General features: G+C 44.6%; 1 protein-coding gene across 3 annotated transcripts in view; it reads left to right on the forward strand.

The window, feature by feature from the left end:
- The window catches only part of LOC149473603 (ceramide synthase 2-like), a 174,750-nt gene that overhangs the window by 123,442 nt on the left and 27,823 nt on the right, over positions 1-23,485 (forward strand). For all 3 annotated transcript variants that reach the window (XM_089675632.1, XM_089675641.1, XM_089675650.1), the window contains one exon: positions 2,879-3,007. In XM_089675632.1, the coding sequence (XP_089531758.1) occupies positions 2,879-3,007 (129 nt within the window). The remainder of the gene's footprint in view (positions 1-2,878; positions 3,008-23,485) is intronic.

Genomic DNA, 23,485 nt, shown 5'->3' on the forward strand with positions numbered 1-23,485 from the left:
TAAAAGTGTTAGCTGGTCCCACCTTCCTTGGAATGTCTTGAACTCAAGGGAAAGCTTGCCTTATCTTCTGACAGCTAAGCCCCAGCTCCCTTGGGGACTTTTTAGCTCCTAGCCCCCTGCTGGGCCCTGGCCTCCTGTGACACTCCTAACACACATACACACTGGCGAAATGTCGCTGTGACTCTCAGAGAGGGAGGGGGAGAATGAGGGGGAAATATGTTTGTCAGGATGGTTAACCCCTTTGCCAAGATGGAGGTTGAAGCCAAAATGGTTGAACCGCGTCCATCTCTGTGTGTATGCAGTTACACTGCTCACCCATCAGCTGAATTGTTTTGGGACATCCCAGAGTGTCAGAATGCCTTCTGCCCTGTGTTCCTCAAAGGGGAAGTACAGCCAAAGCTCTTTTGGCTGTACTTCTACTATGGATCACAGGAGTTCAGTTCGTTCTGCACTTCTGTGACTCGTTTTCAGCCGACAGCAGGCTGAAGCCCACTGTGGGCTGACATCACTCAGCCAGTCTAAGCTGGGGAAAGATCCCGACTTCAAAGTCGGGATCCACCCCAGAGTCTGGAGCGGTACTTGATTCAGCCTCTCAGCAAGCCGCTGAGAGCCTGAGTTAGCCACTTTCTCCCCCTCCACAGCCCAGCGCTCCAGTGAGCACTTGGGGGGCTTAGTTCTTACCATTAGAGCCAGCGAGCGACAGATGCAGCATTGGATTGATACTGCATTCACCTAGGTAAGTATAATGGGGGAAAAAAAATAAAAAGCCATACTTCCCTTTTAATGAACTACACTGCTCAAAAAAGTACAGGAACACTTTGAAAACTCATCAGATCTCAATGGGGAAAACTATCATGCTGGATATCTATACTGATATGGACTGGGCAATGTGTTGGGAACGTAAAGATGCCCCATTGTTTGATGGAAATGAAAATTATCTACCTACAGCGGACTGAATTCAAAATCACCCTGAAAATCAAAGTGAAAAAATGATGCAACAGGCTAGTCCATTTTTGCTGAAACGTCATTGCAGCAACTCAAAATGGTACTCAGTAGTATGGCCCCCACGTGCTTGTATGCATGCCTGACAACATCGTGGCATACTCCTAATGAGACGACAGATGGTGTCCTGGGGTATTTCCTCCCATATCTGGACCAGGGCATCACTGAGCTCCTGGACAGTCTGAGGTGCAACCTGGTGGTGTTGGATGGACTGAAACATGATATCCTAGAGGTGTTCTATTGGATTTAGCTCAGGAGAGTGTGGGGGCCATTCAATGGCATCAATTCCTTCATCCTCCAGGAACTGCCTGCATACCCTCGCCACATGAGGCCGGGCATTGTCGTGCACCAGAAGGAACCCAGGACCCATTGCACCGGCATGGGGTCTGACAGTGGATCCAAGGATTTCATCCCGATACCCAATGGCAGTCAGGGTGCCATTGTCTAGCCCGTAGATGTCTGTGCGTCCCTCCATTGATATGCCTCCCCAGACCATCACCGACCCACCACCAAAACGGTCATGCTGAATGGTGTTACAGGCAGCATAATGTTCTCTACGGCTTCTCCAGACCCTTTCACATCTGTTATACGTATGTGCTCAGGGTGAACCTGCTCTCTTCTGTGAAAAGCACAGGGTGCCAGTGGCAGACCTGCCAATTCTGGTGTTCAATTTCAAATGCCAATCAAGCTCTATAGTGCCAAGCAGTGAGCACAGGGCCCACTAGAGGTCGTCGGTTCCTGAGGCCACCCTCATGAAGTCTTTTTCTGATTGTTTGGTCAGAGACATTCACACCAGTGGCCTGCTGGAGGTCATTTTGTAGGGCTCTGGCAGTGCTCATCCTGTTCCTCCTTGCACAAAAGAGCAGATACCGGTCCTGCTGATGGGTTAAGGACCTTCTACGATCCTGTCCAGCTCTCCTAGAGTAACTGCCTATCTCCCAGAATCTCCTCCATGCTCTTAAGACTGTGCTGGGAGACACAGCAAACCTCCTGGCAATGGCAGGTACTAATGTGCCATCCTGAAGAAGTTGGACCCGTGCAACCTCTGTAGGGTCCAGGTATCGCCTTATGCTACCAGTAGTGACACTGACCCTAGCCAAATGCAAAACTAGTGAAAAACAGTCAGAAAAGATGAGTAGGGAAAAAATGTCAGTGGCCTCCACCTGTAAACCATTCCTGTTTTGGATGTCATCTCATTGTTGCCCATCTAGCACACCTGTTGTTAATTTCATTAACACCAAAGCAGCTGAAGCTGATTAACAATTGTTCCTTTAATTTATTAGAGCTGTGTATTAGAAAAGCAGGATTTTGACTTACGGTAAAATCCTCTTCTTGGAATTCATTAGGGAACACAAGTCCCAAACCTCTGTCTTGTGATCACTTCTACTAATGCTTTTGCACGAAACTATAGCATGATGGGACTGTTAGGGGTTATACTGCCTGTTCAACCATCGTTTTGTTGCCAGTGTACAATTTAGTTGGTGTCAGCTTAAACCAGCATCTCAGAGTTACTTCTGCCCTTAATGAACATCAAAAAAAGGATTTTGCGATAAATAAAAAATCCTGTTTTTGATTTTTAAAAAATGGTAGTTAGGGGTTATACTTAGCAACTATAGCAAAGAAAGTAATATTACATATTTAAGCTTAAGAAGCCTAAATGAACACAAAGATACAAGGGATCTTTGTGAAGACAACCATAACATACAATACAAATTTATACAAAAAATGGACATACATACAGTACATGCTGTTGATGATAAATTATTACAACTGACTTTTTTTGTACCATGTGTGCATGAACATAGATTGTTAACCTGTTACTAAAGGAAGATATCTATTATGTTTAACTACAATTGTCTTGATGCTTTGTTTACAGGACCTTAAGGAGCAGACAGTACATCACTTTGCCACTGTTTTCCTGATTACATTCTCCTATTGTGCTAACTACATGCGTGCTGGAACCTTGGTGATGCTGCTGCATGATGCAGCTGACCACTTCTTAGAGGTAAGCCAAGTTATAAGAACATAGGAAAACCATTTTTTAGAGTATAATAAAACCAGTGGATTTACCTGGAATATGGCAGATATAGCTAAAACTACTAGCACCATACAGATATCATGCACCTTTGATAATTCTCTTACTGATTTAAGTTTGCCCAGGGAGTGCCTGCATTCTAGGAATGCATTGTATACAGAGCTTTGACTTTTGCCTACTTTGGAGGAAAGTAATGTGTCTCCTGCAGCTTAACACCATCCTATGACTTAAGAGACCTGTGCCAGAGCCTCATTGGTCAGTACTGGTACCCAATTTGGACCTTTATATGGTGGGAGTAGGATGTAGCTTTAAAAAGGATTTGGCGTTTGGCTGTCAAGGCCTTCTGCTGAGGGATCTAGGAATTGGTTACAATAGGTACCATGCTACTATCACAAAGTTACCGCACCTTTGTAGCATTATTTGCTTTGACATTTTGATGTGGCTGACATATTCAATTTTATCTTTCAAGACTGTGGATAGTAATGTGACAAAGGTCAAGAAGTTGCTTATGATGATATATAGTTGTTTCTTTTCACTTAAAGCCTGTTTGGCTGTACTTCTATGGATCAGAGGAGTGCAGTTTGTTCTAAAGCCCGCTGTCATCTGATGTCACAGAACCGGTCTTGGCTGGGGAAGGATTGTGAACATATGGTCAGAATTCACCCAGAAACCTGGACCAACACCTGGCTCAGCCTCTCAGCAAGCCGCTGAGAGCCTGAACTAGCTGCCCCCTCCAGAGCCCAGTGCTCCAAGGAATGCTGGGGGAGGGGAGCAGATCAGTTAGCTGTGACTGACAGTAACTGCTCTCTGCTCAGAGCAGCAAAGAGAACTGAGTGGTTAGCGGTGTTTGATCGCTCAGTTCTCACCCTTAGAGTCGGTGGGGGACAGATACAGCATACAGCAAGATGGAATCAAGCACATCAATAGCCATCCAAATTCGGAAATTAGTGGTGTAACACCATGTATTCAAGTGTGGGTGCTTGCTGCTCTCTTGGTCACAGTCCCTGTAGCCAGCTGTGGATGGGCGGGTCCCAAACTGAGTCTTGGATCACTAGTGGAGTGCAACTTGAAAGCGGTATGACATCACCGAGTCTGCATGACACGTTTCCTGAGCATACGCACTGTAAATCCCTGGAAAACTTTACCCTCTACAAATCCACTCTTCTTAAATACAACTCCAGCCTCCACGCTGCTAAGGAAACCTACTATACCACTCTCATCAAGACCCTCTCATCCAATCCTCGTCAACTCTTCTCTACCCTTAATTCCTTACTCCACCCCCCACTGCCTCCACCCACCAACTTACTTACTGCACAGGAGATTGCCAGTCACTTCAAGAAGATCGACACAATTCGTGATAAGATCTCCAGTGTCAAGCTTCCTCCTCTAACCAACATACCAGGCCCAACACCAAACTCTACACTCTCCTCCTTCGACCCTGTTACCACCAAGGAAGTTACCAAACTCCTTTCCAAGGCCCACTTCACCACCTGTCCCCTGGATCCTGTCCTCTCACGACTGTTGCAGCCTCCTTCCTGCTCTATCCTAAACTCTCTAACCTACATCTTCAACTCTCCATGGGCACCTTTCCCTCCCCACTGAAACATGCACTGGTTACCGCCATCCTCAAAAAACCCTCGCTGGACCGCACCTGTTTGAATAACATAAGACCCATCTCCCTGCTCCCGTTTGCCTCCAAGCTTCTCGAGCGCCTTGTTCACAACCGTATGAACTGCTACCTCACCGACAACAACCTTCTTGATCCTCGACAGTCTGGCTTCTGCCCACAACATTCCACAGAAACTTCCCTACTAAAACTCACTAATGACCTACTAACTGCTAAAACCAACGGCCATTACTCCATACTCATACTCCTTGACCTTTCCGCTGCCTTTGACACAGTCAGCCACCCGCTCCTCCTCAGTAGACTCCACTCCATCGGCCCCTGTGACTCTGCTCTCTCCTGGTTCTCCTCTTACTGTCAGGACGTGGGTGTTCTGCAGCATCGCACCAGGCGGCGCATGCGCAGAACACCAGTCCTCACTAGCCAACGAGCGACGGGACCTGGGCGTGCACGGTGGCGGTGGTGTTCGCGCATGCGCACTCGCAATCGCGGACACCAATGACAGCGCAGGGCGGGCTATTTAAACGAGGAACTAAGGTATGTCAATTGCCGTTTGGTCTTACCTGCTCTGTTCCTGATATTGTGTTCCTGTGTATTCCGTTGCCGACCTCTGCTTGTACCTGACCCTGCTTATTCTCCTGATTAACCCCTGGTTTGCCTGATGATTCTTCTGCCTGATCCTTGGTACCGCACTGCCCGCAACCTGCTGAACCTGGCTTGTGACCCCGACCATTCTCTGCTCGCTCCTCTTGTAGCTCGCTGCCCGCACGATACCAACCCGGCCTGCCTAACTACGCTTACTTCACCCGACGATCCATCCATCCATCCTGCATGGATCACGCACTGTTAGTAAGTCTGCCTGCCTCTTCCCGCACTCCCCTGCCAGTGCCCTCTACCACCGCCGGACGCACTCAGGGGTCGCAACCTGGTTCCAGTATGCACCAAGTCCATCCCCACCATCAGGGGCCCTGGTAAATAGTAGGCTGGGACTTAGACCCCGCGCCCTGAGGAAATCCATGCTGTGGACTGCTAGAGACACTGCCAGGCGGCTCTTAACACTTACCTTTCTCAGCGCACTTTCAGTGTCACATACAACTCCTCCTCCGCTCCGCTCCGATTCCTCTTTCTGTTGGGGTACCCCAAGGTTCTGTTCTTGGGCCCCTCCTATTCTCTCTCTATACCTCCTCCCTGGGCCAACTGATAACCTCCCATGGCTTCCAATACCACCTCTATGCTGATGACACCCAGATCTATCTCTCAACTCCCCAGCTCACCCCCTCAATCTCCTCATGTATCACAAATCTACTAAACAACATATCAGCATGGATGTCACATCACTACCTTAAACTCAATCTTTCCAAAACTTAGCTTGTAATATTTCCTCCTCCCCGATCCCCCACTCACGACTTTACCATTAAGATCAACAGCACAACCATTGGTCCTTCCCCTCATGCCAGGGTGCTAGGCGTAATCCTAGACTCTGACCTCTCCTTTGGGCCCTACATCCACTCACTGGCTAAATCCTGCCGCCTCAACCCCCTGAACATTTCCAAAATCCGCCCCTTCCTGACCAATGACACAACAAAACAACTTATCCACGCCTTGGTTATATGCCGCCTCGATTACTGCAACTCCCTCCTCACTGGTCTACCGTTACACAGGCTATCCCCCCTTCAGTCTGTTATGAATGCTGCTGCTAGACTCATACACCATACCAACCGATCAGCGACTGCTGCCCCTCTCTGCCAATCCCTCCACTGGCTTCCACTAACCCAACGTATAAAATTCAAAATACTAGCCACAGCTTACAAAGCCATCCACAACACTGCCCCTAGCTACATCGCCGACCTCATCCACAGATACCGCCCATCTCGCCCACTCCGCTCCTCCCATAATATCCTCCTTTCTAGCTCCCTCATCACCTCCTCCCACGCTCGCCTCCAGGACTTCTCCAGAGCCTCTCCCATCCTCTGGAACTCCCTACCACAGCATGTCCGGTCAGCCCCCACCCTGTCTGCCTTTAGGCGATCTTTGAAAACTCACTTCTTCAGGGAAGCCTACCCCACCTCCACCTAAGAACTGTACTTGAATCACCTCCGCCAGATCATCCCCCGCAGCTATCACCTTTTGTATCACCTCCCCCTTCCTTTAGATTGTAAGCTCCACAAGCAGGGCCCTCCTATTCCTTCTGTACTGAAATGTATAGTAATTGTACTGTCTCCCTTATATTATAAGCGCTGCGCAAACTGTTGGCACTATATAAATCCTGTATAATAATAATAAGGGAAAATTATCATCTTTCAATCAAACTCCTTAGTATATCTCATACTTTCAGTGGCCATGTTATTAGGCAAACCTGCCCTGATTAAATCTGGTTGCCACAAGGCCTACTTACTGCTCCTGATGATTTGAGCATGCCTTCCAGGAACCTGGCAAGAGGTACGCAGGGCCCCCTTCTCAGAGTGGTGGTGGACGTGTCTCCATCTCTCTGAGTAAATATTATATACTTTCCTATCTATTTAATAAAGCTAGCAGCTTCAGGCTGAATTCACACTGGAATGGACAGCTGCCTGGTGCACTTCACCTCTCCAGCAGCTGTCCATTCCAAATTTGGAAGGGGGTGGTGTGGTGGGCGATTCAGTTTGTTTAGTTTGTGAAAACTTTATTTGAAGTGTAAAAAAGTGTACTTCTTTTACGTAGCTGTACGATTCACGTAGCGATGCGCTGCTGTACAGTGATATGTGATTCTGTACGGTGTGCTGCAATAAACATTGCTATATTGCTGTGTGCATAGGACACACAGAAAACAATTGTTTTCTGTGTGTCCTTGTGGTGACTGCTATTTTACAGTTTAGTGATAGTGTGGTCACCGCACATAGTGTATTTTAGCCCTAAGGATTAAACATAGTCGATGATTGAGAGAGTGAAGTTCTACTTTAATTTAGCAATCACACAATGTGAGATATAGATGGAAAAGTCCTAAGCTTTAAGCGCCACTTTTACCCTGATTTACTGAAGGAGTAGAGCATGGTCACTTTGCAAAGCAAAGTTATCCTTAAGGAATGAGGTGAAGCAAAGTGAAAATAATTTTGAAAAGAATACCCAAGTGTGTGTGTAGCGCACCCCCTGTGGGGGCCACTAGTTGATGCTTGTCCTTGGTTGTTACAAGCTCCTCAATCCTCTCCAAATTGGCTATAAAGAATATTGCCAAGTGGATAGGTTACATTAGCAATGTCTTTATACAGTGGGGCAAAAAAGTATTTAGTCAGCAACCAATTGTGCAAGTTCTCCCACTTAAAAAGATGAGAGGCCTGTAATTGGCATCATAGGTAGACCTCAACTATGAGAGACAAAATGAGAAAAAAAATCCAGACAATCACATTGGCTGATTTGGAAATAATTTATTTGCAAATTATGGTGGAAAATAAGTATTTGGTCACCTAGAAACAAGCAAGATTTCTGGCTCTCACAGACCTGTACCTTCTTCTTTAAGAGGTTCCTCTGTCCTGCACTCATTACCTGTATCAATGGCACCTGTTTGAACTTGTTATTAGTATAAAAGACACCTGTCCACACCCTTAAACAGTCAAACTCCACTATGGTGAAGACCAAAGAGCTGTCGAAGGACACCAGAAACAAAATTGTAGACCTGCACCAGGCTGGGAAGACTGAATCTGCAATAGGCAAGTGTCAAGGTCCTACCTTTCCTCAGGGCTGTGCTGCTCCATGTGCTGGAATCCATCTTAGGTGTCTGCAAAGCATTGTGGGATCCTTTATGCTTTCAGTCCTCTGCGGCTCCTCCCCCAGGAGGTGGCGGCTTATCATATAAGTCTCCTATTTGTAGCTGTCCATTCGTGTCCTGTCTCTTGCACAGCAACAAGCTCCTGTTTAGCTACTCTTTGCTTTCCCGGATACCGACTCGGCTTTGGCTAAGACTCCTCCTGGCTTCTGACCCCGGCTCTGGCGACCATTCTTCCTGGCTCCTGATCCCGGCTCTGGTGACGATTCTTCCTGGCTCCTGATCCCGGCTCTGGTGACGATTCTTCCCGGCTCAGCAAAAGATTAAATAAAGGTTTAGAAATGGTGGATGTAGAGGTTAAAACCAGAAAATCTAAGAAGTATAAGAGGGACCTCAATGATTATAAAAATGACCAAGCCTTCAAGTGGCAAATTACATCTAAAGATGTAGAAGTAAGCTTTACCAATAGCACTCCAATAAAGGAATACAGAACAGAGAGAAACAAAGATCCAATAGTGATACATATGGAACCCCCGAGGGCGCCATATCAGAACAAATATCAGAATCACTCCACACCCAAGTTTCGCACTCCACAGCAGAAATGGAAACCTGGTATGAAAGGGACACATAACTTTAGACCACAAGGAGGTAGGGGAAAAGGGAAACCCCCATATAAACCATATAACAACCACCAAATAGGTTGGAACCATCAAAATGGGGGAAATTTCCGTCCCTACCAAGGGAGAGGTGACCATTATCAATACCAGCGAAGCCCTAGACAAGAATATGAGAGATGGTATCCCCCTAGAGATGATAGGCGAAGTCCCATACCATTATCTAATAGATATGATCCCATTCGTGATGAGTATAACCAGAGAGATTTTTTAGAGAGAGGCCAAATGGAGAGGAGCCCGAGACCAGACAGAGGGAGAAGCCCAGGAAGAGGAGGGGATGCAGAGCAGGGTTCAAAACACAAAAGAAAAAGAGAGTATTAGGGGAAGGAATTTTTAACCTGAGTGAAAAGGTCCTAACTTCAGAAGAACTTCAAGTATTGGACAAAGGTTTAAAATTTGCCCCGCCTAAACCTGCTGATAAATTTAGTATTTTTATTGACATACAGAAGTTTATAAGAAAGCTAAATATTAAGAAATACTTTTTAGATCAAACGGGGATAAAAAAATTGAACACTAATACCATTGGTGGCCCTAGTATGCATACACAGCTAAGGAATAAATCACTATTCAACCCTCACATTAACAATAATAATCAGATTGAGGTGTTTAAGAGATTGGTCAATGCTGACCTAGAGAAACTACACTTACCTAAAACTCGGAATAATATGGGATTAAAAATAGGACTGAATAGATTGTCCAAGAGAGATGATATCATCATCAGACCAGCCGATAAGGGTGGAGGTATTGTCATCCTGTCAAAGGAGTATTATTTGGAAGAACTTGGTAAGCAGCTAGCTGACTCTACTACATATATGGTGTTGAGTAAAGATCCTACATTTCAATATAAAAGAGAGCTAGAAAAGATAGTGAAAAAGGGAGAAGAATTATGTATCCTTAATAAGAAAGAAGCGAAATACCTTATCCCGGAAACTTGTAGAATACCAATAATATACACACTGCCAAAAATCCATAAAGATATGGTAAATCCACCAGGAAGACCTATAGTGAGTGGAATACAGTCCATTATGGCAAGGATGGGTCAATACCTGGATATCCACTTACAACCACTGGTAAAGAATACGAAATCATATCTGCGTGACACCAAACATTTAATCCAAACATTGGATAAATTAGAACCAGGGCAGAATAGAATATTAGTAAGTGGAGACGTTTCATCTTTATATACAATTATTGACCATGAGGAGGCATTATCAGCAGTGAGCTGGGGCCTTAGGGAATATAGTCAATTGAAGTGGAAACAACGGAAATATATTCTAGAAGCCCTACAGTATTGTCTAACACACAATTACTTCTGGCATGGTGACAAGTTCTACAAACAAACTAAGGGTGTAGCCATGGGGGCGAGGTTTGCCCCTAGTGTGGCTAACCTGTTTATGGCCCAGTGGGAGGAAGAGAGTATATATGGACAAGTCCCTACACAATTGATAGTCTATAAAAGATATATAGACGATATCTTTATGATATGGGAAGGAAATGAATCTGATTTATTGGAATTTCTAGGTACACTCAACAACAATAATAAAAACATTAGTTTCACGTGGATCCATAATGTAGAAAACATCCAATATTTGGATTTGGAAATTTCTATTAAGGAATTAAATGTTTATACACGTAACTTTTATAAAGAAGTGGACCGTAATGGATACATACCTTTGGACAGTTGTCATTACCCACCCTGGCTTTTGAATATCCCTAAGGGTCAGTTTATTAGGTTGAGACGCAATTGCACACATGAAGAAGATTACCAACAACAGGTTAAAATCATGGAAAAAAGATTTACAGTGAAAGGGTATAAAGAGGAACGAATTAAAGCCCAAAGTAGGGAGGTGTCCAATATGGATAGGCAGATACTATTGGAGGATAGAGTTAAGGACCGGACCTTTACAGATGAACCTATGTTGATCTTGGATTTTAACAGCCAATATAGAAAGGTGGAGCAAATTTTTAGAAGGCATTGGCCTATTTTAAAAATGGATCATACATTGAATAAAATAATATCACAGCAACCAAGATTCATATATAGAAAGGCACCTAATGTAGGAGATAAAGTAGTGAAAAATATAGTAAATCCACCTGTCAAAAAGAAAAAGGTTACGTTTTTAGATACAAATGGATTTTTTCCTTGCAAAAAATGTTATGCATGTAAAGCTGTGAAAGGGCTGAATAAGAAAAGGTCCACTTTTAAATCAACGATCAGTGGAGAAGAATTCAAGATTAAAGACTTCATAACATGTAAAACGGAGGGGGTTGTATATGGGTTACAGTGTAAATGTGGATTTCAGTACATTGGACGCACCAAAAGACCTCTCTGGAAACGGATAAGGGAACATGTTCAGAACATAAGAAAGGGCTTCCCCAAACATAGCGTATCCAAACACTTTGCAATATGCCACAAGAAAGATCCAGCAGAACTACAATTTTGGGGTATAGAAAGATACAAAAAACACTGGCGTGGAAGCCATAAGATCCGCACACTGAGTAAAATGGAGTCAAAGTGGATATATGTCTTACAAACCCAAGCCCCCAAAGGGTTGAATGTGGAATTTGATCTGAACTGTTTCATTAGCGATTTTTAACTGTTTTTATCTTATATTTATATGTTTTGATAAGCACATCCCTCATGGGCATACTGTGTCAGTCTGGTAATTCGTTTTTTTTTCTCTGATTTTATCGCCGTGCGTTTTTACACGGTTTTAGTAACAAGACACAATTCTATTTTTTTATATTATATTAATAAAATTGTCATTTTATGCATTTTTTAATGATATTACAGACTTCCTAAATCAAACATTTATGACAGTTACATTTGGTTTATTATCAAGAAATAACAGCATCACATACCAAGGTAAAGAGCAGATTGAGTAAACCTATTATCAATAGAGATATTAGTATGGATATATATGATTATAATAAGGACCTTTCATCGGTTAGAATACGATTAATAACATCTTAATGGCTATTTCATTTAGCAGTCACATTGTGTTGCGGCAGTGAACTAAGTGATTATAGCATAGAAATGGGAAACTATAAAAAAAATGGCTGCGGTATAATGTCCCTTAATATCGCGACTTCGACAAAATGGCCGCGATGATTGACATAACTACCAACAAATGGACAACAAGATCCCGCTATAAATACCAGGGGAAATGACCATGACACTATCCTGACGAAGCTACGAGGGGCGTGGCGTAACGCGTAGATGTGACGTAGTGACGTGGTGACGCACTTCCGGGTTGGCGCCATTTTGCTACACCAGAGTGCCTCAGTACACCCATGAGAGGTGTCACAAGCGATTTTTCATCTGCTGAAATGTGAGTTGTGACTTGGCGGTTTTTAATGGAATAAACGTGATATACAGTTTTGCACTATGGAGGATCTTTTTGTTTTTGTTTCATGATTATCACCATCCCATGAGTTTTTGAATACATGTACAGCGGTACCTATTCAAGGGGAATAGCAGATGGTGAAGGAGAGAGTACTGGAGAGTGAAGAGTGTCTTGCACCTGGAGATAACGCATAGGGTCAAGGTGTGACCCGTAAGGCTATTTGGCCCCTGTGGGTCGCAGGGGGAAGGTGAGCGGGCATGCTAGCCATTTAAGGATTGTCACCTACCACTTTGCACCAACACAGAAGCATGTGTGTCCTCTAAGAACTTATTTATGCATTTATATGTACTGTGGACTGCATTTGTATCTACAAACAGCAATCATATGCTATAGAGGGAATTACTGTGTGCCGTGGTTGTGTGGGCTGTATAACACCGAATTCACTTTCTTCTCACGGTTGAAATCCACTCTATTGTTAATTTTATCAGCGCTGCATCAATATTGATTATTTGATTCTTCCCGGCTCCTTATCCCGGCTCTGGCGAAGATTCTTCCTGGCTCTTGATCCCGGCTTTGGCTACGATTTCTGCTGTTAGACTTGCATAGACTCTTGTCTTATTTTTATATTAATAAATCTACCTTTAATTGCACCTTCTTGTGTGTCTGGCTCCTCGCTCCCTGACACTACACGAATGCCATGAATCCTGACGGTGCAGGTACGCCCTCGCTCCCTATGTTGGTTGCCAGACTTGATCAGCAGTCTTTCGTGACTTGTTGCAGCAGTGCGTGGTGGTTTACTTGGACGACATCCTAGTTTACTCTGCGTCTATGGAGTCTCATATCCGGGATGTTAAGCGGGTGCTGCAACAGCTACGTGACAACGAGCTTTTCTGTAAACTCGAGAAGTGTGAATTTCACCGATCCCAGGTTGCCTTTTTGGGCAACTCATTTCCGCTGTGGGATTTTCCATGGACCCTCAGAAGGTTTCGGAAGTTCTGCAGTGGCCTCGTCCCAGTGATCTTTGGTCCATTCAGCGCTTTTTGGGATTCCATGGAATCTGTGGATAACCATCTTGCTGCCCTGCAATCCTTGTGGGGGCAGATCCAGAGGTCCTTGAGGGACTCAGCTCAGCACCAGAAGCTCCAGGCTGATCGTAGACGGTTGCCCGCTCCTTCATACCAGGTCGGAGATCGGGTGTGGTTGTCCACTCGTAACCTCAATCTTCGGGTGCCCGCACCGAAACTGGCTCCCCGTTTTGTTGGTCCTTTCCGCATCCTCCGCAGGGTGAACCCGGTTGCCTATGCCCTTGCTCTTCCTCCTGGGATGCGTTTCTCCAATATCTTCCACGTATCCCTGCTGAAGCCTCTGGTCTGTAATCACTTTACTGCCTCTCGGCCTCGGCCTCGTCCTATCTGGGTTGACGGTCATGAGGAGTATGAGGTGAGCTGAATCCTGGACTCTCGGTTGGTCTGCGGTCGGGTGCAGTTCCTGGTCCATTGGCGTGGTTATGGTCCCGAGGAGCGTTCCTGGGTTCCTTCCGCGGGTGTTCATTCTCCTGCCCTCCTCTGCGCTTTTCACGCCTGCTTTCCCCAGAAGCCTTATGTTGAGCCGCAGAGGGGGAGGGGTCCTTGAGGAGGAGGTATACTCAAGGTCCTACCTTTCCTCAGGGCTGTGCTGCTCCATGTGCTGGCATCCATCTTAGGTGTCTGCAAAGCATTGTGGGATCCTTTATGCTTTCAGTCCTCTTTGGCTCCTCCCCCAGGAGGTAGCGGCTTATCATATAAGTCTGCTGTTTGCAGCTGTCCATTGCATTCGTGTCCTGTCTCTTGAACAGCAACAAGCTCCTGTTTAGCTACTCTTTGCTTTCCTGGATACAGACTAGGCTTTGGCTAAGACTCCTCCTGGCTTCTGACCCCGGCTCTGGCGACCATTCTTCCTGGCTCCTGATCCCGGCTCTGGTGACGATTCTTCCTGGCTCCTGATCCTGGCTCTGGTGACGATTCTTCCTGGCTCCTGATCCTGGCTCTGGCGACGATTCTTCCTGACTCTTGATCCCGGCTTTGGCTACGATTTCCGCTGTTAGACTTGCATAGACTCTTGTCTTATTTTTATATTAATAAACCTACCTTTTAATTGCACCTCCTTGTGTGTCTGGCTCCTCGCTCCTTGACACTAAGCAGCTTGGTGTGAACAAATCAACTGTGGGAGCAATAATTAGAAAATGGAAGACATACAAGACCACTGATAATCTACCTCGATCTGGGGCTCCACTCAAGATCTCACCCCGTGGGGTCAAAATGATCACAAGAACGGTGAGCAAAAATCCCAGGACCACACAGGGGGACCTAGTGAATGACCTGCAAAGAGCTGGGACCAACGTAACAAAGGCTACCATCAGTAACACACTACGCCGCCAGGGACTCAGATCCTGCAGTGCCAGACGTGTCCCCCTGCTTAAGCCAGTACATATCCGGGCCCATCTGAAGTTTGCTAAAGAGCATTTGGATGATCCAGAAGAGGCTTGGGAGAATGTCATATGGTCAGATGAAACCAAAATAGAACTGTTTGGTAGAAACACAACTCGTCATGTTTGGAGAAGAGAGAATGCTGAGTTGCATCCAAAGAACACCATACCTACTGTGAAGCATGGGGGTGGCAACATCATGCTTTGGGGCTGTTTCTCCGCAAAGGGACCAGGACGACTGATCCATGTACAGCACAGAATGAATGGGGCCATGTATCATGAGATTTTGAGTGCAAACCTCCTTCCATCAGCAAGGGCATTGAAGATGAAACGTGGCTGGGTCTTCCAACATGACAATGATCCCAAACATACCGCCCGGGCAACGAAGGAGTGGCTTCATAAGAAGCATTTCAAGGTCCTGGAGTGGCGTAGCCAGTCTCCAGATCTCAACCCCATAGAAAACCTTTGGAGGGAGTTGAAAGTCCGTGTTGCCCAGCGACAGCCCCAAAACATCACTGCTCTAGAGGAGATCTGCATGGAGGAATGGGCCAACATACCAGCAACAGTGTGTGCCAACCTTGTGAAGACTTACAGGAAACGTTTGACCTCTGTCATTGCCAAAAAAGGATATATAACAAAGTATTGAGATTATATTTTGATATTGACCAAATACTTATTTTCCACCATAATTTGCAAATAAATTCTTTCCAAATCAGCCAATGTGATTGTCTGGATTTTTTTTCTCATTTTGTCTCTCATAGCTGAGGTCTACCTATGATGCCAATTACAAGCCTCTCTCATCTTTTTAAGTGGGAGAACTTGCACAATTGGTGGCTGACTAAATACTTTTTTGCCCCACTGTATGTACATACAGTATGCAGGTTAGATGTAATTAAAGATAACTGTCAAAGTACAACATTGGTTGAAAGAGGAGTAAAGTCAGTAAAATACCCCTTTTTTAATAAGGACATAAAAGGGTGGAGTACTTCTCTAAATGGATGAGGGGCTATTCATGACCTTTATAAGAAATAGTTCAAATTTGGGGGAAAATTGTCTTCTGCTAGCACATTGGGTCCCTTAGATGATGTTGGGTCTTTATAGGCCAATAATGTTAAGAAGATAAATAACTGAAATGATATTAGCAAGGGTTCCTTCATAGCTGAAATCTAAAGACGTCTGCATGCAGTGTTAAATGACAGATAGGGAGTTGGGTGTTTGCCCGCTCACCAATCCTGGTATGAATGCAGACTCCTCGGGAGCAGAATGCACCATGCAAGTTCTTGCATCTCAACTGAGGGGCGAGGGATGATCACACATCAGGTTGTCAGTGTGGTGAAAGCAGCAGCAGGAGCGCAGAGATGGGCTATGAATGGGCTGGACAACTGCAGCACCCAGCATAGTAATCTGCAACACAGCTACGCAGATCCACTGTCTGGAGCATCAATGAAACCAGCTAGGTTGCGAGGGTCCCCTGCGACTGTGTGCAGAACGACTGCCTCCGAATGTTCTGTCTGAAGTCCCAAGCCAAGAGAGCGAGCCTGCCAATCACAGTCAAATATATATATATATATATATATATATATATATGCTCTCCCACAATTCTCCTCTGGGATGTGTAGTTCACATGGTATTTGGAAATACAGTGCCAAACTACAGGTCCTAAGGTCCCCTGCTGTCACTCAGTAGATAACCTCTGCAGATAGAAAGTGATGTAATAGTCTGAATTCTGGGCACTAGAGGGCAAATGTGTAATCCAACGTTCCACAGGTCAGTGTCCCTAGGTTTCCATTATAACATAGCCGGTACCAGGCTACATTATTATTATTATTATTATACAGGACTTATATACCGCTGACAGTTTGCTCAGCGCTTTACATTATGGAGGAAGACAGTACAGTAACAATACAGTTCAATACAAGAGGGATTAGAGGGCCCTGCTCCTTGGAGCTTACAATCTAGGAGGGAGGGGATAGTGCTACAAGAGGTAATTAGCTGTGGGGGATGGAGTGGTAGGAAGAGTAGAGGATTCCAGTATTAGCTGGGGTCGGGGTAGGCTTCCCTGAAGAGATGGGTTTTTAGAGTGCGCCTAAAAGTGAGCAGAGTAGGCGATACCCTGATAGATTGGGGTAGGGAGTTCCAGAGGATGGGTGAAGCCCTTGAGAAATCCTGGAGACGGGCATGGGAGGAGGAGACAAGGGAGCTAGAGAGTAGGAGGTCTTGCGAGGAGAGTACAGTTTGGGTGGTATTTAGAGACAAGGTCGGTGATGTAATTAGGGGCAGTGTTATGAACGGCTTTGTACGACAGTGTTAGTGTTTTGAATTTTATCCGTTGGGCAATTGGGAGCCAGTGGAGGGATTGGCAGAGGGGGGTGGCAGATACAGAGCGGTTAGTAAGGTGAATGAGTCTGGCAGCAGCATTCATGATGGACTGGAGTGGGGATAGACTGCGATGAGGTAGACCAGTGAGGAGGGAGTTACAGTAGTCAAGGCGTGATATAACAAGGGATTGAATGGGTTGCTTAGTGGTTTCCGAGGTTAGGAATGGTCGTATCTTGGAGATGTTGCGGAAGTGAAGTCTACATGAGTTTGTCAGCGATTGGACCTCGTGCTACATGTGCAAGGAAAATTATTTTTGCTGGCGTACGAACAGCTTTACCCTTTTCGCCAATTTAAGTGAAAATGTACCTTGCAAGGAGGAAATTCACATAGCTTAGGGAATAAAATGAAGTTGGGCTGACTTAAATCATCTAATCAAGTGAGCGCAAAAATCCAGTAGCTAATAATCACTTAAACTATAGAGCATCAATGTCTTTTACTATATTGTGACAAACCGTCCCTTTGTGAAAACATTTTGCCCTTTCTGTTCTGGTTTTATCCCCTTGTTAAGTGGTCTTCCCATTCTCCCCTTGTTAAGTGGTCTTCCCATTCTCCCCTTGGTAAAGCTGTATATGTTTAGCAGCTGTTATGTAGACAGACATTCTACACTGTTTGTTTAGGGAAATGTGACCTTGTAGTCTTTCATTTCTGTAGAGTTCATACTGTATTGTTGGGTTGTAGGGTTTTGTTGTGGGTGGGGAAAACCCGGTGCCAGGCTGTCTGGTGGGGGTGAAGCTGTATATACTGAACTGTGTTCAATAAAGATTGATTCATTTCACCCTACACGAAGTTCCAACTCGTGGTTTGGGATAGCAGGGAACGATTGGTTTTGAGCTCTAATACCTGCTTTGGCAGAGCACTGGAAGACTTACAGGACAAGGGGACCATTGGCTGAGACGCATCGCTCCGCACAAGGAAGCCCAGGCGGAACAGTTCCGCCACATATATCATGTAGTGTGTTTATACATTAGAAGAGTTTTTTCTTCCATGCATTCTGTTTTTGTACTTTTTACATTGAAAATAAAGAATTAAATAAAAAAAGCCTTCAGCTCATTCAACAAGTAAATATTCACTTTTAAAGTTAACATGCTCTCCTCTTTTAGTAAATCAGCCATACTATTTACATACAGTATGTGTGTATCTGAGAAGGGCAGTTGTATGGAGGGATGGTTTTATTCAAAGCTTTCAATACAAAACAATGGCTGAGGGTTCATGTTAGGTAACATATGTAATTGTAATGTCAGGTAACATGATTTTTTAATGAGCACTAAAATGACAGTTCCAAGAACTATTGTAATACTTACAAAACGCACTTATGGAAAATATGTCACTATCTCTTTATCATTTAAATAAACAAGCGGCACTAGAAAAGTTAACAGGTGACGGGCCCAGTTAGACTGGCAATTCCCTTCCCTTCTAAATGCAATAAAAAAGCATCAAGGATTTCAATTCTGCACAATGGTTCTTGTTACAGGGAAATGTAGATTAGGCCCTTCCAGAAACAGTTTCTCAAACCATTCTCTGTCCTTCTCAGAAAGCCGTCCCTTGAGATGGAGCCCAGCCATGTGCTTACAGAACAAAGCTTCATTGTAACTTCCCCTCCACCCTCGTCTGGTGCTGGACTGAAGAGAGAACAGATGCTATACATGTTAACTTATTAATGGAGTGCCCCTTCCCCAGTTTCACCATAGTTATTAAAGATTAACCCAAATATAAACTACAGTTGTTTTTTTAACAATAACTGGCAGCAGCAAAATAGCATTTTCTTCAGAACGTTCCATAATAGCCCAGTAACAGCATAAAATTAAAAGATCTAGTGTTTTCTTCTTTAAATGTGTAGTCCATGTTTGAGTTTAAAGTGTGTCTATAAGAAAACATTTTTCATTTATCTTTAGACAGAGTGTGAAAGGGTTAGAACATCTCTTAGGTTTTGTATTGACCGTTAGGGTCTCTTCTGTCATAAGTATCCTCTCTGTTAGCTATTTTTTTTTTAAACAAAGTTTACTACCACTTTAAGTCACATAAGACTATATTTTATACTGCTGTTTTTTTTCACGATCGGTTGCAGGGAACAGATTTTGCTGCAGTAAAAACGTGCAATAACCATTGAGAATCAGCTGAAAAAGGCCTCATGTAAATGCTTGTGAAGGTCTGTAAGGTTTACCTGCTGCAAATGACAGTAGCAAGTAGAAATATTCTACTGTGAATTGACTAGGAAAAACAAAGTGATCAATGATGTCACAGGTTCCTACTAAATTATTATATAAAACATAATACAATTGCAGCACCCTCTTAGTTCAGCTAGGGGGAGCTAGATCTGAATGGTTAGACAGGAGCTGTTAGACAAGTGTAATAGCCAGAGGGGTCAAATTGTGGTCAGGGCTTAGAGGCTCTGCAGGTCAGCCCCTCTGGAATATCCCCCTACTCTGAGGCTTTTGGAGAAGGGCTTTGGAGGCAGTGGGTAGATCTGAGGAGTGGCTGGCTGCAGTCTTGAGGGACCTCAACCAATCCCCAACAGAAGGCTTGGCAAGGCGCTAGGACCCCCTTAAAAATGTAGGAGACTGCTCAGTAGCAGAAGTGTGGTGGGAGAAATGTAGCGAGTTGGAGGAAGAAGCAAGGCTGGAGGCTGCCAGAAGGTCTAGTGGGATGGGGTCTGCCTGCGAGCCTGGAGCTGGAAAGGAGGAAAACTTGAAGCTCACTGGCCTCCTGAGCGAGGACCACCTGTATGGCAGGGAAGGAGCAGCCCAGCTGATAGGATAGCAACCAACCTGCAAGGAGTTCAGGAAAGGATCTGAGTGAGTACACCTGAACCCCCTGGGTGGATAGGGGAAGAAGCACTCTGGTGGGAAAACAGATTAGCCCCCTACTAGTGACTGTTTACCCATATAAAGAAACAGGAGCCAGATCCCCTGCTCAGGAAAACCTCCAAATTGCTGGGTAAAGAGGAGAGTTTCATCTAGGGTCTGGGGTGGTACATACAGGAAACGATGGCTTGCTCTCCAACAGATACTGTTGTAGAAGAGAAGCTTGTGAATAGTTCCAGGATGTTTGTCCTCAGTTACTGGTTTCCTTGGGCATCCCATACCCCCCTTACCCTATCCCAGTTCTAAATCCCCCCAGTAAACAACAAAACAGAAGCTCAAGAACTGATTTCTGACTTTGAATGCAAGCTTGTGTGGTGAATGCAGATTGCCTGGCTGTGCAGGACTATAGGGGGACCCAAATCAACAGCAACCCCCAAGGGGGTAGTCCTACACAATCATACATAATCTAAATGATTTATATTACAGCTTGGTAGCAGTGCATAAAGAACCTTTAGGTAGAGGGATACAATGGTGCTACATTTTTAAAAGTGAGATGTTTAAAGACCACATTTGATCATTGCTTTGAGGTAACCGCTCTATGCCATAGGTGCACAAACCGATTACTGACTTTTATTTGCAAGCCTTTTAGTATCTGAGCACTAGCAGGTATAGGGGTAAAGATACAGTATGTCATGATTGTAAGGATTGTGCACAATAGGTACATGGAAGCTGTACACGACAGCCATCTTCTTAAGGTCTCAGCCATTTTGATTTCATGAGCAGTGACCTTCCTCCATCCTCTTGCAAACTGTTGAATTTGTAGCTGTAAGTTTTAACGAACTTCAGAAGAGCCTCTTATCTTAACTAAAACACAATAGAATTTATTCTGTCTTGAGAAGAGGAGATTAAGGGGGGATATGATCAACATGTATAAATACATCAGTGGTTCATATAGTGAACTCGGTATTCACCCTGAGGTCATCAGAGAGGACAAGGGGGCACTCTTTACGTCTGGAGAAAAAGAAATTTAATCTCCAAACACGGAAAGGTTTCTTCACAGTAAGAGCTGTGAAAATTTGGAATAGACTCCCTCAAGAGTTGGTTCTGACCAGCTCAGTAGATTGCTTTAAAAAAGGCCTGTGTTCTCTCTTGGATACACAGAATACATATATACACACACATATATATATATATATATATATATATATATATATATATATATATATATAGGATACTAACATTTATAGGTAAAGTTGATCCAGGGAATATCCGACTGCCTCTTGGGGGATCAGGAAGGAATCTTTTCCCCTGCAGGAGCAAAGTGGATCATGCTTTGCTGGGTTTTTTTGGCCTTCCTCTGGATCAACTGTGGGTGTAGGACTCTAACTTTTTATTTTTTAATGGTTGAACTGGATGGACTTTTGTCTTTTTTCAGCCAGACTAACTATGTACAGGAGAGCAGTGTGGAGGGTATGGTGATAGACAGCATGTGCAGGAGAGCAGTGTGGAGGGTATGGTGGTAGGCAGTATGTGTAGTAGAGCAGTGTGGAGGGTATGATAGGAGAGCAGTGTGGAGGGTATGGTGGTAGGCAGTATATGTAGGAGAGCAGTGTGGAGGGTATGGGGGTAGACAGTATATGTAGGAGAACAGTATGGAGGGTATGGTGGTAGGTAGTATGTGTAGGAGAGCAGTGTGGAGGGTATGGTGATAGAAAGTGTGTGCATGAGATCAGTGTGGAGGGTATGGCGGTATTATTATTATTATTATGCAGGATTTATATAGCGCCAACAGTTTGCTGAGCGCTTTACAATATAACGGGAGACAATACAGCAACAATACAGTTCAATACAAGAGGGATAAGAGGGCCCTGCTCCTTGGAGCTTACAATCTAGGAGGGAGGGGATAGTGGTACAAAATGGAGTAAGTGTGGGGGATGGACTGGCTGGAAGAGTAAAAGATTCCATTATTAGCTGAGGGCAGAATAGGCTTCCCTGAAGAGATAGGTTTTCAGAGATCGCCAAAAAGTGAGCAGAGTAGTCTGATAAATTGGGGTAGAGAGTTCCAGAGGATGGGGGAAGCTTTGGAGAAGTCCTGGAGATGAGCATGGGAGGAGGAGACAAATGAGCTAGAGAGTAGGAGGTCTTGCGAGGAGCGGAGAGTACAGTTTGGGTGATATTTCGAGACAAGATCGGTGATGTAATTTGGGGCAGAGTTATAAATGACTTTATACGTTATTGTTAATGTTTTGAATTTTATCCGTTGGGCAACGGGAAGCCAGTGGAGGGATTGGCAGAGTGGGGCGGCAGATACAGAACGGTTAGTAAGGTGGATGAGTCTGGCAGCAGCATTCATGATAGACTGAAGAGGGGATAGCCTGCGATTAGGTAGGCCAATGAGGAGAGCGTTACAATAGTCAAGGCAAGATATAACAAGGGAGTGAATAAGTTGCTTAGTGGTTTCCGAGGTTAGGAACGGGCGTATCTTGGAGATGTTGCGGAGGTGAAGCCTACAAGATTTGGACAGTGATTGGATTTGGGGCTGAAAGGACAGATGGGAGTCTAGGATTACACCTAGTACCCTGGCATGAGGGGAAGGATTGATGATTGTGTTATTGATCTTGATGTAGAAGTCAGAGGAGGGGGCACGGGCTGGAGGGAATACTAAGAGCTCAGTTTTGGAAAGACTGAGTGTGACATAAATGTACAGATTTGAGTAGCTGAAATGTGACCTGTAGCAATATGTAATCGTAAATGTAGTTTCATTCCTTGTCATTAAAGAAATATTCAGTCACAGGTATTCAGAGACAGATGGTCATCCATTAGCATCTGAAAAGAGACAGAGCTTCATCAGGCTGGAAGTGACACCTGGGTGCTAATAAGATTTGTCACCTTCTGGGAAACCTGGAAGGAAAGGGCTGGAGACAGGTTGGCTTCATGACACAGTGGGAGACCAGAGCTTTGAAGTATATCAGGAGATCAAAGGAATAGGTTTCATCTCTCATAAAAGCTAAAATACTAGTTGCAGAGAGATGAAAATACTTCCTTCTGATTGGGTACTCTGTGGGCTACATCGGCATGTAAAAACTGTATTTGTGACCTATGTAGAATGCCAGAAAAAATGCAGGAAATGGTTATGTGGCGCTGGATCGCAATAGCTGAACGGTGATTGGTACTGTCGCGATCGGATTGATGCACTGGTGTCGGAAATTCAATCCCTGACTTGGTGATTCAAGCCGTTCTTGGTCCAATTGACTTTGGGCAGTTTAGCACCCAGAACATCCTGTGGGCGGGTACAGGAACACCCCCCAGAATCAATTGGCCAAGAACTCATGTCCAGCCCACGTCCATATTCCCATAAATTGAGGACCCTGAAATATGGACATTGTGTTTCGTATGGAGCTGGTTCGATCGACTAACCGA

The sequence above is a fragment of the Staurois parvus genome, unplaced genomic scaffold (genome assembly GCF_062004578.1).
Source record: "Staurois parvus isolate SC_StPar_1 unplaced genomic scaffold, SC_StPar_1.0 ptg000013l, whole genome shotgun sequence".
NCBI classification, from domain to species: Eukaryota; Metazoa; Chordata; class Amphibia; order Anura; family Ranidae; genus Staurois; species Staurois parvus.